Source organism: Hypomesus nipponensis, chromosome 15 (assembly GCF_054491055.1).
Source record: "Hypomesus nipponensis isolate SF chromosome 15, ASM5449105v1, whole genome shotgun sequence".
Classification (NCBI taxonomy): domain Eukaryota; kingdom Metazoa; phylum Chordata; class Actinopteri; order Osmeriformes; family Osmeridae; genus Hypomesus; species Hypomesus nipponensis.
In genome coordinates, this window is record NC_140375.1 from 2557778 (window position 1) to 2572303 (window position 14526).

General features: G+C 43.2%; 1 protein-coding gene across 2 annotated transcripts in view; it reads right to left on the reverse strand.

The window, feature by feature from the left end:
* Nucleotides 1-14475, reverse strand: part of gdpd5b (glycerophosphodiester phosphodiesterase domain containing 5b) — a 39965-nt gene extending 25490 nt beyond the window's left edge. Inside the window, exons 1-2 of one of the 2 annotated variants that reach the window (XR_014729988.1) lie at nucleotides 14114-14475; nucleotides 59-233 (exon numbers count right to left, since the gene is read on the reverse strand). Coding sequence is in view for 1 of the 2 variants with exons in the window: in XM_084675040.1 (XP_084531166.1) it covers nucleotides 59-175 (117 nt within the window). In the remaining variant the exon portion in view is untranslated. The remainder of the gene's footprint in view (nucleotides 1-58; nucleotides 234-14113) is intronic. The other variant, XM_084675040.1, reaches the window with a different exon arrangement.
* Nucleotides 14476-14526: the final 51 nt, after the last annotated feature.

Genomic DNA, 14526 nt, shown 5'->3' on the forward strand with positions numbered 1-14526 from the left:
AGGTGCAGTAAGACCACAGGGAAAAAAAGGGGCCAGTATGAAAACTTGCCCAGCTCACCTTGGTGGTGTCATCATGTGACCGCTGGTAGCGTTTCCAGCGGCAACCGTAGATCCCAGTTAGACATGACAAACACAGTTGACGCTCGTAGACCTGCAGGGGTTGGTGCTTCACCATGCTCCGTCAGTCCTGGCCCCGCCTCCACGCCACTAACATCCCAGTAACCGCTGGGATCCTGGGAGGCAGATGCACAGGGAAGCACAGTTAGCAGTGTTTCTGCAACATCGTACGTAAACATAGCAAACGTAGAATGAATGCGTACTTGGGATATTCTGGTGAATCTTGTCAACATACAATAGAGGCTACTGAGCAGAGCCGTTGTGTGCAATGAAAGGGGAATATGAATAAGGTTGCAAAGAGAGGGAGCATTTCCTGCAGATATCCAGAATCTCTTGATTTCAGATTTCAAGCCTCATATGATACCTATTATCCTCTTCTGCTGAAAAATATTTTGACCAAATTCAAAGCATACAAAGATCAGATTCAGACATGTTAAGACCAGACATCGTACCAGCACCTTCGCTTTGAAACCACACCAAGCAGCACATTCAGATTCCCTGCTTCCATCTCCAGTGACAACTGTCTCCGGCCGTCATGTTACCTTCGTCAGTATCTCTCAAGGTTGGAGAAATAATCAAATCAAATCATAATTGAAAAGGACAACGCAGAGAGATTCTATTGAACATCTGATTTTAAAAAAAAGACAGCGACATACACGCGTGGGGATGAAACTTCCTTGGTCAGCAGCCGTCTAGGTCGCCATGGCCCCAGGTGGACTCCTATCAGCCTCTTCATTGTCAGCGGCATGCCTCAAAGATGCGCATATGGTGCCAAGCAGATACAGGCTGGCTTGGGGTCAAAGATGGCCCAATCACAGCTACGGCTCTCAGCGAAGCCTTGCACACCCGGCGAGCCACAATCTCAAACAATCAAATCAAAGAGCGATAATGACGTTAGAAGCCCGCCATCTTTGATCACAAGTGTGTCACATGACTCCGGGGACGTGGTGTAGCACGCAGCGCCTCCAGGCGCTGACAGGCTGATTACCTAACGGATTACTGTAACCAACTGTGAGTCCACAATGGGGTGGTTGGAGCATGGATAACTAGACACTGAAATGTATGATGGAAGTAAATGCTCAAATGCACTAGGTGATTACTTGACTGATACTTGGGGCTACACAGTTTATAACAGCGCAACATGTTCTTGTTGGGGCGTCATACTGACATTGATTTGGGACTAAATCTCTGACTGTATTTTACTCAAAGCAGTAGCCTTTGGGATCGTTTTAGTGAGGAAACGGGCTGAGCATATATAAACGTTAAATACCCTCATCAGACAGCAATCAGGCTGGCCGCATGTTGCATCTGTGCAGGGGGGCCATGCTTCCTGTCATTAGAGAGTCTCCCGTGAGGAGGGTGGGGCTGCTCCCAGAGACCCTGTCACACCTCAGTGAGAGTCTGGGTTTAGACTTCTGGCACAGCCCCGCCACTGAAACCCCTAGCTGGAACAGTAAATACCCAACCAGACCCAGTCGCACTCCTCCGTGGTACAGCTCTCCAATCACACCTTAACTGGAGAATGCCTGTGGCACATCCCTACCTCGTATGAGGATGTTGACTGTGTACAGTTTAATTGCTTCATGAATAAAGCCAGACGTTGGGTTAGTCTATGGAGGACATGAACCACACCAGACAGCATCAATACAGGGGGATTAAGTAGAGGCTGTGGACCTAATCCGGTTTATGTCCAAAATAAATCATATATTAGTGGTGATGGGGAAGGAGAGCATAGGAGAGCTAGTCCAGACACACAGAGTTCAATATCCAGAGAAGGATATTTATACAGTACTTCAAGGTCTAGAGAGAAATAGACACTGCATAATTAACCAGATCCTGTCTTCCTGTGCCATTCTGGGCTACTATCCTCCTGCACGTAATACTGATAAGAAAGGAGTTTCTCCCTGGGCAGGACAATACAGTAAGAATGCTTGTGTATAAAAAGGACTGTAATAAATTAGTTTTGACTGAACAAAATGATTGGATGGCATTCGGACCATATGCAATGATTGGAAGGACTACTTGTCTGTTTAGGTACCCGTCTCCCGGCAGTAGTCAGGCAGCAGGCTTGTGTGTTTTGGGTGAGTGGCTTGAAATGGAGGGGGTGGTATATTTTGGTTTGAATCCTTTCAAACTCAAGCCAAAATGGCTAGTTTTGCAAAACCTACCGGGCCTTTAAGTGATGCAGGCTTTTTCTTGTTACATTGCAGGCTTTTTACAGTTACATTATGCACTTTCTTTATAAACAGGAAAAAGGAGTCCAGGATTCCACATAACACTGCCAGAGAGATTCAGCTGATTGTGCAATAGCAGTTCAATGGAAGGGATGAGTTTTCCCCAACGGCAACAAAGTTGTTTTCCAGTTCACCATTTGTTTCATTGAAATACTGTTTCCCAAACAGGTGTTCTCAGCCAACAAAAGGCTTTCCAACCAAATATATTAAGGAAACCGTCAGTGGTCAACTAATAAAAAAAGTACCACCATATACAAATGCTACGATGACCCTTGAGGTCAGTAAAGTAACTTTGTTTTTGTAGGAATGTTGCAACTTTTATGACTGTGAGCAGAAGCGCAACGTTAGGGATTAACAACTGCTGATGTGTAAACTCAGACAAAATCATTCTTGTCTGGACATGCAGACGTCTCATAACGACAACAACAACAACAACAACAACAACAACAACAACAAGAGGATGGCTAGCTACTCATTAATCATTTACAGCCTAATTACTGACACACACCATATCCATAAGGAAAACATCAAGGTGATTTTTCAAAACAAGCTCATCAAAACATTGATTTCATTTAATCTCCCACATTATCATAGTGAGGGATGAGTGTTGACACCGCTGGTTTAACACCTTGGAGGTGTAAACCTTGTGTGTCTCACAGCCTCAGTGTTAAAGCCCTTCTCCTCCTCAGGCATTGGTTGAATATGGGCAAAATGTAGCAGGGAATCCTGACAACATCTGAACTGAACACACAAACCCAAATGTTACACTGCAGGTCATTAATATGTAAGGAACAAATTAGGGGCGCGTAACAGAGTGTTGACAGAATTTTGAAGTCGCCTTAAGACCTTATCCAGGTTAATGTGTTTTAGAAATGAACTTAAGCCCTTACAGTTTAAAGCTACCCAAAGTCCCAATAGTTGCAGATTTCCCGAATATCATGTAACAATGACCATGAAAAACTTGAAGTTAGCCACCAAAAGACACATGGGCCAACAAGAGCCAACAATTATTCACGGCTGCCAAAACTAGCCCTGCTCTTGTGCTACAAAACCTGTGGATGCCAAAATATTTGTCACAGGGCAGCACACGATTCACTGAAGTCTGTCTTAATATCAGGGGAGACAGACTTGGGGGAGGAAGGCACCAAAATGGTTGGCAACTCCTATTCTGCTGCCTCATTTCCTCCAATCAAAGAGTCTGAGAGAAAAACAGTCTGCAGGGTAGGAAATGCTTCAGCAGTTTCTCAGAGAAGGGGGCGCTTCTCAGAACCAGCGGGTGGAGGCGGAGGCTGAATCCACAAAGCACAGGCCGTCTGCCTGACCAGAGGTCTCCCAGGTCTCTGGGTTCAGGGTGGAGGCTGGACGGTTAAGGAGACCTCTCCCAAGACTATTAGCTAAGAAAATATACACTAAAGAAATAAGCTGAAGTTCCAGTAAAGTGCTGAGAGAGATTCTTTTTGAGTCGGATTTTGGTGAAAAGTGTAGCACCGATTGCTACAATATTAGGATAAAACATTGTTAGTTCACTTCTGTAAACACTCCTTGCTAGTCTTAATGGAACCAAATCAGAAGCCACCCCCTGGTCCCCATTTTTCATACAGCAAGTACTATGAACACCAAAGCCATGCATCTCCATAGAGGCCTGACTCAGGGACTCCACCCTACAGTTGACTGTGCAAGATCTGCATCAACAAATAAGCCTGATGAAAGCCCATTAGAACGAGCAGCAAGCTTGGTAATCAGATCACCATTGTTAAAGCCAGCTCAGTGTTGACGATGTATCACCGGGGCTGTGGGGACGGTTGTGTCATGTCAGCTGGTGACACCTCTTTTGTCATCTGACCCTCTTCCATGACTCATCAACAGCTTGATTTAAATGGATTTTTTTCCCCAGTCAAAGAGTGAACGTGTGCGTGTGTGCCACCTGCCCCTACTCACTGTCACCTCACCAAACATGCTAAAGCAGCACCCTATCCCTCTTGCTTAAATCTTCCTCGCCAGGAACCACATTTTTATGAGCCAAATAACATATTGGTGGGCCTGCTGCTCCACTCCTACTTTCAACCCAGCTCAGAAGAGAATGTGTGTGTGTGTGTGTGTGTGCCTAAGCCTTACAGTGCGAGTTTAACAGAACTCCATTGGCAGTGGGTGGAATATTGAGTGTATATTTCAACCTCAGTCCCAAAGCACTGCCTGGTGAAGCACACACTACAGTGCTGTACTACGTTAGATGGGAGGCCTTTATATTCAAGCTCCTGTTGTTTTGTCATCAACCAATCACCTATAAGAGGCAATGGCTCAGCCAAGCAGCACTGTTAGTACTAATGTCAGAGGGGAGGTATTGCTTCCTGGGATTTTTTAGGTTTCCCAAACTGTTTATTCATGATCCATCACTGAACCTTTGGAAGTCCACAGATAATGAAAATGGGATCTTGAACATTAGAGGTACGTCATGTAAGCATGGGGGGCTGGTGATGTCTCCTCACTCAAACCAAACATTTGTCCACTTCAGCAGGGTTTGAAGTGTGGATTGGCTAGTAGAGGAGATACTGTTCCTTACCGTACAAGGTTTAAGACTCAAAGGAGCATTTTCTACACAAGTGGGCTGTGGATTACATCAATAACTGAAGGCTTATAAACAATTTGAGCATCTTTACAAAGCCATGTACCCTTGAATGGAATTGTGATAGTCCAACAAGCAAAACCATTTGTACTGTAGAAGAATCCTCCCCACGCCATAAAAACTCCAACGCATCGCTTCCACTCGACGCCAGTCATAAAACACTCTGACAGCTGAAATGCTGTGGCGTGTGATTCTACACGCAGAGACGGATAGCAGAGGGGCCATCCCAGTATGCTCCCTGTATACCCTGTCCAGGGCTGCTAAACATAACCTGCTATTGTCCTCTCCCTAAACACAAAAACACCTTCTGAAAGTCACCCAGTCAGCTAAACAGTGGTGAGAGACACAGCTGAGCCCATTCCTCTGGTTGAGTCGACACGTCCTTACCTCATCACCATAGCAAACTGGAGATGACTCTGCTACTGAAACAAAAGTTGTTCGGATGACCCCATATTGAATGCAACGTTTGTCTTTTGGATGTGAATTCTCCATACATTAAAAGCTAAGGTCAAGACTTTAGCTTGGTGGGCTAATGCAGCTGTGAGCTATAGCAGAGCTCATACATTGAGTGAATGGTAGCAAGGGATATCCAACTAGGGCATTAAGGGACTGCTGCTGAGAAAGCGATACTGATCTGTAGTTGGCTTTAAAGTGATGCTTGTGCCATGGTACCTGGAGCTAGTATTTAATACGCAACAAGAAGCCTTGGGAAACAGATGACTGAATGATCAATATAGGGCATTGATTTTCTTAGTTAGGACGATGGTGGGTGATGGACTTCCCACACCAAATCATTAGCTAGCCACTAACTGATTACTAAAGAGGAGGGGCATAACATTTGTGCCACAGACAAGGGGGCATAGCCAGAGTTATTTTTGTATTCTTACATCTTAAAATGGGCCACAGAAAAATAATTTAAAAGAATCTCAGGCCCCCTGACGTTTAATGGTTTATTTATTGGTATGGACAGGGCGTCTGTCAGAGACCACAAAACATACACATCAATCACAATAGCCAAAGTCACAATGAGTGAGTTGACACAATCTACTATGTAATGTGTTACAATGTATTTAACACAATATATAGTTTGCGCCTAAAATAGCTCAATACCTTACTGTTCTTTTGGATGAGAGGGGCCATTCTGATTAAATGTATGAAGGGAATCATTCAGAATCAGTGAATCAAGACCTGAAGTCCTGTTTTGTTAAAGGTCACCTGCTTTTGTGATTTTTAAAATATAAATCCCAGAGATGAAATGCTGAAAAAGGTGCCCAGTGTCTAACAGCAACTCATTCAGAAATGCAGGCAGCAGAACATTCTGACTTTGTTAGGAGAAGTGCTGATAAAAAGCTTCACCTGGCCTTTGATGAGTCTTATTGTATTGCAATCTAGCAATACATTTATGGCAAACAGCTAGTATTAGATGGCTAACAAGCCCTTTATATACAGTTTGATGGTAAATTATGTATATAATTTGTTTAGAAAGAGAATGGCTAAACAGTAGAAAGAAAAAAACATCTAATTAATCTAGTATTTCAACCCTTTTGCAACAACCTTTTAAGTTCTGCGGTAATAGTAATTGAAGTGATAAATACATATTATCAACCATATGGTGGCCCAGACTGGGGCCAAAAACTGACAAGCCAAATACAGTAGCATGTCCTTGTGGTTGACAGACTGAAGTGAGAGGAACACGCTCGACAGCAGATAAATCTCAGCAAGGCTTGGAGCCCCAGGGGCAATAAAGCAACTCTTCGTTATGACCTTTTAACATCTAGCGGAAAGCTAGTGAGCTAGCAAAGACCTAGGAGAGGGCAACTAATCATCGAGGCTGCTCCACAGATATTATCCACACAAACAGTCAGGAGCCAAGAGAACATTCTTCAAAGCTCAGTAAAAGGAGGAGTCCACTTTGTGGGTCCAAAAAAATAAACCGAAAAAACCAAAATGAAGAAATTTGCACTGACTGCAGATTCATTTCAGCATACCTTTCTAGAAATATATGGCTTAGGCCTCCCAAGTAAAAAAACAAAAAAAACACCTCCCCGATGGAAAGATATCTTAAGAATGTGGATTATGGAACGACAGTTTGATGAAACTATCCACAAGTTAATCTATTTACATTCTGAAAAGGAAGACGGCAAAAGGAGACTGAAAACACACACATTCACGCATACAATACACACACCTACACTACATTCAATGCAGGATTTGAGGTGAACGCAATACATTTATTTTCTATTTGGCATCAAAAGGTAATAACTGCACATGAAAAAAAGTGTGTGCACAGACAAACTCTGTTTACGCACGTTACCAGCAGATGTTTAGTAAATCAAAACCAAGAGTTTCCCATGGTGGTGGCTATTACTACAATACTCAGGAATTATATCCTGTAAAAAGAACGTATACACTGCCAAACAGTTCATTGCACAGACAAAATGGGTAAGCATACTGATACATCTAAATGGTGATCATTTCAGGTTTTCATTTTACAGAGAGTGAGAGGGGAGGGGGGTACTATAGTCAATCATTTTATTTGAAATGAATGAAACAAAAGAGATTAAAGAAGGAGGCCGTCACCCACTCATTGGAGCCGTGATGGAACACTAGATGTGCCAGGAGAATAGAAGTGGGTCAGGTGTCGGGAGGCGATAGCCATCTCATTTTTCACAGTGGAACGGGTGAATCTCCAAGGAGGAGATACACCTCGGTCTCCTTTCACAGGTCAAGAGAGGTCTTGATTCAAGCTGAGGAGAGTGACTAAGTCAGCAGATACAAATATAGGAATACATCTCAAAGCCTTGGGATGATTGATCTACTAAAAAGGTGGTCATAGATTTTAGGAATACTGTACATTTGTAGCTTTGGGGAAGGCTGTGGCCTCCCCTGGGGTGGAGCCAAGCAATCTATCATGAACATCCTTATTGCTAAGGCACGCAAATTGTATTTCCAAGCAATCATTTTCAATGCAATGCACTTGCAATTTTCAATTGCAACATAACATTATCAATGGCATTTTGTACACTGACAAGTAAAAAGTATTCTGATGTATCAGAATATTAGCATATGCTATCTAAATCACTTCAAAAGCCAGCACTTGCTCAAAAGTGGGTTTAGCTATTGCTGGTCTGTCTCCAAACAAACCAGAGTAAACCCAACAAGCAAGAGCATTTTGAACAGCTTGTCAGAGGATGACCCGCTGCAGTGAGTCAGAACGTCTGGGTGACACGCTGAGATGTCCCCTCCGTGTCGTTGTGTGAGTGCGACGTATATTCACAGACGTCTCAACACCGACACGGTGTGGAAAACCTGTGATTTAGGATTCCACAGAGACAGGGTGAGGGAGCTAGGAGGGTGGGTGCTATGGCTCACTGTGGAATGTCTGGCCTCGGTGAGGTGATCATCAAAGACAGCAGGGGAGGCCATTTCGCCAACGTGGCGACAGGGAAGGCCAGGACTGGGATTACCAGTTGCCAAGTCGCCCACACACAACAATTTCAACTGTCTGTATATAGCACTTCACACTGTGACACTGAACACCAAGTATTTTCTTGAAGTTTATGGTGTGTCCTCTGGAGAATTCAAGAGAGTGTAATGGCTACTACCATAGGGATAAATTATGTTCATTTCCAAGAACGCTTGAGTAATGGTCTATTGTGCTTAAGTTGCTTTGAAGACGATGCCTGACGGCTTGTCTGAGGCCGGCATCATGCCTGAGCTGTCAGGCTTAGTGTAATATCCATGCTCGGCTGGTACTCTTGGCCAGAAGCAGTTCTGTTTAAACACAGTCTGGCTGGCCTGTAGGCTGGCTCTTGTCTGCCTGGTATCTGGTGTCTTTGAACTGACGGCAGGTGTAGGCCATGTGGGAAGTTCCGCCTGTGCTTGGCAAGAAAAACCAAAGCAGATTTTTTTTTTCTTTTTTTTTTCTCGTCTGTCTGGGGATAACTGAAACAGCAGTCCATCTTCAAAAGTTTTGTTATACAGTAGGGCATTTTCTGGGAAGACGAAGCTCCCTGTGGTTGGCTTTTATAACCTATTAGCGACAGTCTTACAGTGCACTGCAAGAGACATTTTAATAGCCATCTCGCACCACTCTGCCATATAATTGTTTCTCTACTGGCTTTTTATAAAATAATGGACTGTGATGTTTGGGGATGAAACTGACTCAAGGAGGTAGACAATTGGCTCATTGGGTGTTTTGCCGTTGGCAAGGCGCAATTTATATTCTCTCATTCAAGATTATTTATTGGTTATTTTCCCCATCCTTAAAACTCTGTAAATGTTTGCACTGCATACCCAATGTTGGTGTAAACATGTTTGTCTTGGTTCCAAAAGCTTTGCTTGTATCGAGTGGAAGGTTCTGCTTCCCAGTTAAGACATTCTGTACATTTTTGTGGAGCTAACAGTGGCTAACTAGCTACCAGTAGCCAGTCACAAACATCATTAAGTAACTAATGTCACATCACAAACCCGTGCATGATTACCTATAGTAGAACATCAGTTTAGAAGCTGTTAACTTCTTGGAGATAGCTAGGCTAGCTACCTAAAACGGCAAGACAGTTTCAGAAACGCCATAGGCAAAGGCCGGGGTGGTAACAAGTTGCTAGCTATGTGCCACGCTCTGTGTGATATCAACACCCTGTATTTTTCTATGCCCTTTGACTGGTTATCTCCTGCGATTCCCACATATTGGTCGTCTAGTAGTTAGCATAGCTGTAAAACTAACTTACCGGTCCGGGCCCAGGGGTCAGGTCTGCATCTAGGAGCAAGACGCAGGACAGATGGCTTCTCCAGTTGAGGAAAATGATATTATGCCTGCTGCTAGAATGTGCTCTTCTGTAGGAGATAATCCAGTTCTCCAAAGCCCAGAATGTGTTAGCCAGCTCCAGTAAATAGCTACCAAACCAGTTAACCAGCTAATAAATCAGTCAGCTTTGTTTTCCCTGTATTTGCGCTGTTGAGCTTGTCGTGGTGGGACTGATAGATTATTAAAGCAATTAACCAAGAGAGGGGTATCCTAGATCAATTATGCCATTCAATATCCGAACGATTGGCGTGGATAAGCGCAAAGCGGTTTTCCCTACTTACAGCGCCGATAGGCGGTCACACCGCATGACCCCCTAGTCTTGTTGTTGTTACTGACACATAACGATCACTTCTAGTAAATGTGTTATATCAACCAGTTTTCCAGAAGTACATTTCAAGCTTATTGTTTTTGGGGGGCATTTTTTTTGTTTGCAGGGGGTGATGTTTGAATGGGATTCCAGCAAAGAGAACTGCCAGTGACGTAGTTGGTAGATATAGGTTGGGACCATTTTTACACAGGACTGCCCAATTTGTTTGTTTTGATGTTTCAACTATGTGGGGCTGCAACATAGCCCATCATCATTCCCTCTTGCATTAAGGAAAATGAAAACAGAACAGAACCCCATTTCATTCTACACTTCACTATTAGTATCTTAGTAGTAAGTGTAAATGAGCAGCAACAAATGTATTCATTTTAATCTATGCCATCTTCATATATATTAAGGAAACATTAGTTGTAAAATGTCACCCCAAAAAGAAACCCAATCTGCAACCGACGCAAACAAACCCCACAAGTTTCCAGAAACTGGCTTTATGGAACTCCATTCCATAAAGCCAGTCTAATTAAGCGGACAATTTACAATGTGTAATGTCCATGATTGCTCATTTGATTGAAGGATAATAATTGGTGGCGGTCTAACATTTGATGAATAAACACTTTCCATGATATTTTGCCTCTGGTGCGTCGTAGAAGCTTGCAGTGTTACCGTAGCTACCGAACAGGACAGATGGCAGTTCTTTTACACCAGTCCATTCCAAGAAAAGACACCCAGTTTCTCCAGCAGGTAAGAACTACCAAGAACCCTACACGACTGACTTGCTGACCCAAATATGTAACCAACCTTGAAAAGAACCACTGAAAACTCCTGAATATGCTTCTCAGGTGAAAGAAGGGAAAAAAAGACCCCCCCCCCCCCCCCCACCAATCCCGGCCCTCTGAACAAAGTACTTTCACCCATCTCATGTTGCACACTATTATTTCCTACACTCCACCCTCATAAAAATGAGCCTACTCTACTTCACAATGTTCTCATTGTCTCATGCTGCTCAACAGTGCTAGAAGTCTGAGAGACAACTGTACTGTCTATCTTTTCCTGGTCTGCCTGCTCGGTAGGTTAAGAGAATGTAAAATGTCTGGGGTTGGATCACAGGGGCTGATACCGTGACCTGAAAAGGAAAAAGCTGACAAAAGCATCCGTGGCATGCAGACAGAGGAATAAGCCATTGCTTTTGAAGGGAACGAACAAAACCGGACGGGGCCTTAACTCAATACGCTGTCGTTAAGTCCTTTACTTATCTGAGGAGGGAAGGAGATTGTGTCCAGGTGCCATCGGTGTTCTTGGGCAATGGATGCTAGGTAGCCATCTGTGTCTGTTGACATCACACTGAGTTATGTCCTCTTAATGCAGGTGACTGTGGTGTGTGTGCATGTGCGTGTATGTGTATGTGCGCGTGCACAGGCATACGTGTGTACCAAGCTGGGGCTGAATCAAGGTCAGACACGCGTGAGAGCTGTTGCGCAGACATTTTGAGCCCTTTTTGCACCTTTTTCGTAAGTCAACATTTCTGCAGACTTTGTCTGAGGGAATTGCTCACAATTCACAGCAAAACACAAGGGTTACCAGTGGAAGCCTGTAAGTGAGAAAAAAAACTTCCTCATAAGACAAGAAAGAAGAAGAACGGTAAACAAACAAGCGTGGAAGGAGCAACCAACCCTGACGTAAACATAAATTACAAATAAAGTTTAACATGCAAGTTTAAAAACAAAGCTCACTGATTGTTCATATTGCCAGAACTGTGTGTAGTTTGTCCCATGACGATCAATTCCAAATATTCTTTAATCAGATTTGATCCAACAACATTATATGATGCTGCAAAGTGCTGTCCCGTTTCTATTCATAGCATTTTTAGCCCTTGCAGCCTCTTGCACTGTATGTCAAGTAAGTCTGTGAGGGTTCAGGGTTTAAGGGGAGACATTGGGATTGGGCCTGAGAGTCTCCTAGTTTTCCCCTCTTTAACCTCACACAAAGAGATAGAACCCAACAGACTTCACAGAAGAAAGAAACATTGTGTTCTTATTTTAAAAGAACAAGCATTTCACACCGACAGAGTACATAAAAAATCTGATGGACGTGTGAATCACCATGTGAGATTACTGACACACTTCTACTATATTACTCTGACTGAAACCAAAACAAGTCTCCCTGATTCTGAATAACTGCTGTTATTAGTCCAGGAAGGGGAGGGACTGTGACATAACAGCCTAGCTCCCCTGCTGTGCCGAGCTGTGAACAGAGCTGATGTTCCCCTCCAACTACTGAGCCCAAGTAAACATGCCAATGATGTTCCAAAATGTTTTACTACACGTTATTAGTACAATGGAGAACTTAACAGAACTAATAAGGAGAGACAGGCACACTTCCTTTCCCTCGCAGAAACAACAGAGTTCACACAGGAATGTCTCCAAAAGGGAACCAACAAACAATATGGCCTTGTAACGAAATACAGCATGCCCATTACAAAAACCTTACATTCCAGTCACTCCTTTTTTGATCTAACACACACACACACACACACACACACACACACACACACACACACACACACACACACACACACACACACACACACACACACACACACACACACACACACACACACACACACACACACACACACACACACACACACACACACACACACACACACACTAGATGCAGTAGATTAACTACAGAGATCAGAGCCCCTATCGTGTTATTTGCTCTCTAGTCTAGTGATAGACGAAGAGGCGTGGCTTGGCATGCCGTGACTGACATTAGTCATCAGAACAAGAATCATAGGGGCTGGGTGTCCTGAGGGAGGATGCGATGTGGATAGTGGGTGGGTTGCCTTCAGTCACATGGGACAGACCATAATAATAGGTTGTTTCTTACCATCTTCCGCTCCCACAGGATAATACCAACAATCTCAGTTGAATTGAGGGAAATACTTGGTTGCCGTAGCGATATGTCTTATTTTAGATAGATATAGACAGCAGATCTTGGCTGTTGTCAGGCACATTGTGCGGGGATAAACATTCCTCTGACCGTGTTTGGCCTACCGAGCAATTATGTTAGCCAAGAAGGGCCGGGTACTATTAATGTAATATGTTAAGCAAAACATCCAGCATGTGAACTATGTACTTATAGTGTCATGTCAAGTTCATCATATATTGTGTTAAAGATGATCTTGTTTTAATCAATGTATTCAAATATAACATTATGAAGTATGTGTCTCAATATCGACTGAAGAATAGGTACGGAAATAAAGGCAATCACCTGGGGTCGAAGAAACTATGAGTCAACTCGTAGTCAAGGAGCATATCCTTATCCAGGTGTGTGAAGGTGAGCATGTATGAGTGGGTGAACAGAAACACAGGATAAAAGTATGCAGATTACTGTTGTGGGTGCAGTCCACTGAACTCTATACATTGTAATCTATTTTAACTTCATAGTACTGTCATGTTGAATCTACAGTCATTAATTTTGTACGCCAAATGTGGTGATCCGTAACCCATTTAACTATTGAGGATAGCAAGACTACCCATTCCCATTGAACTACTGTGAGAATAAATAACAGTTAGAAGTCGAAACAGGTATGTATTAAGCTTTTTGATAATTTGTCATTGAAATAGCCTACATGAGTAATTTCTTCGGTGTCGGGCGTTCCCGTTACTTCGGTTAAATATTTAATGAATGACACGTGCACGTGAGACAACCGGTGAAGCGGTTCTTCTAAAGAAACAATACTTGACCTAGTCCAATAGGCTACATTAATTTTAAATGATTAAAGTGACGAATATATATTGATGGCATATTCCTAATTGTAAATAGTTCCTCGTAGCCAACAATATTGGTTGAACACGTCTTCTGTTTGTACAGAAGTTTTTTTTGGCCAACATAAAGCGATATTGGCTATTGTGACTGATGCTATTCGTCTTAAATCAAACAACTACCAGCTAGATTTAAGCTGTAGTCTACTCGTACATCACGATAATCTGTTTGACAAAACTTACCTTCTATTTGAGTCGTTCGCAGCGAAATTGTCTCAGGGTGTGAGTCGGAGTCCGTAAAAAAAAGCCGTCAAGCGACAAATGGGGACGGTCAGATGTCAGTAGGTGGCCTAGTTAGGTGGGTCGGCAACAGAGGTTTGACAAACACTAAAGACCAAATGAAATTTGCTCTGCAAACTTGTAGAAAAAAGCGAATATTCTTTGAAGTTCTACGATGAGGGCGTATTGCACATTAGGGATAGTATCCGTCTACCACACATTCTCAGTAAATATTCCACCACCGTTTCATTCCTGTCTGTGGCAAGAGCATGCCTTCTACGTGAACACCGGGCAAGTAATTCAATGGAATGGACTAGTGGGCGGAGTTCTTTTATCGCCTGCTCTCCCGCAGACCTGCACTAAAGGTACCACAGTAT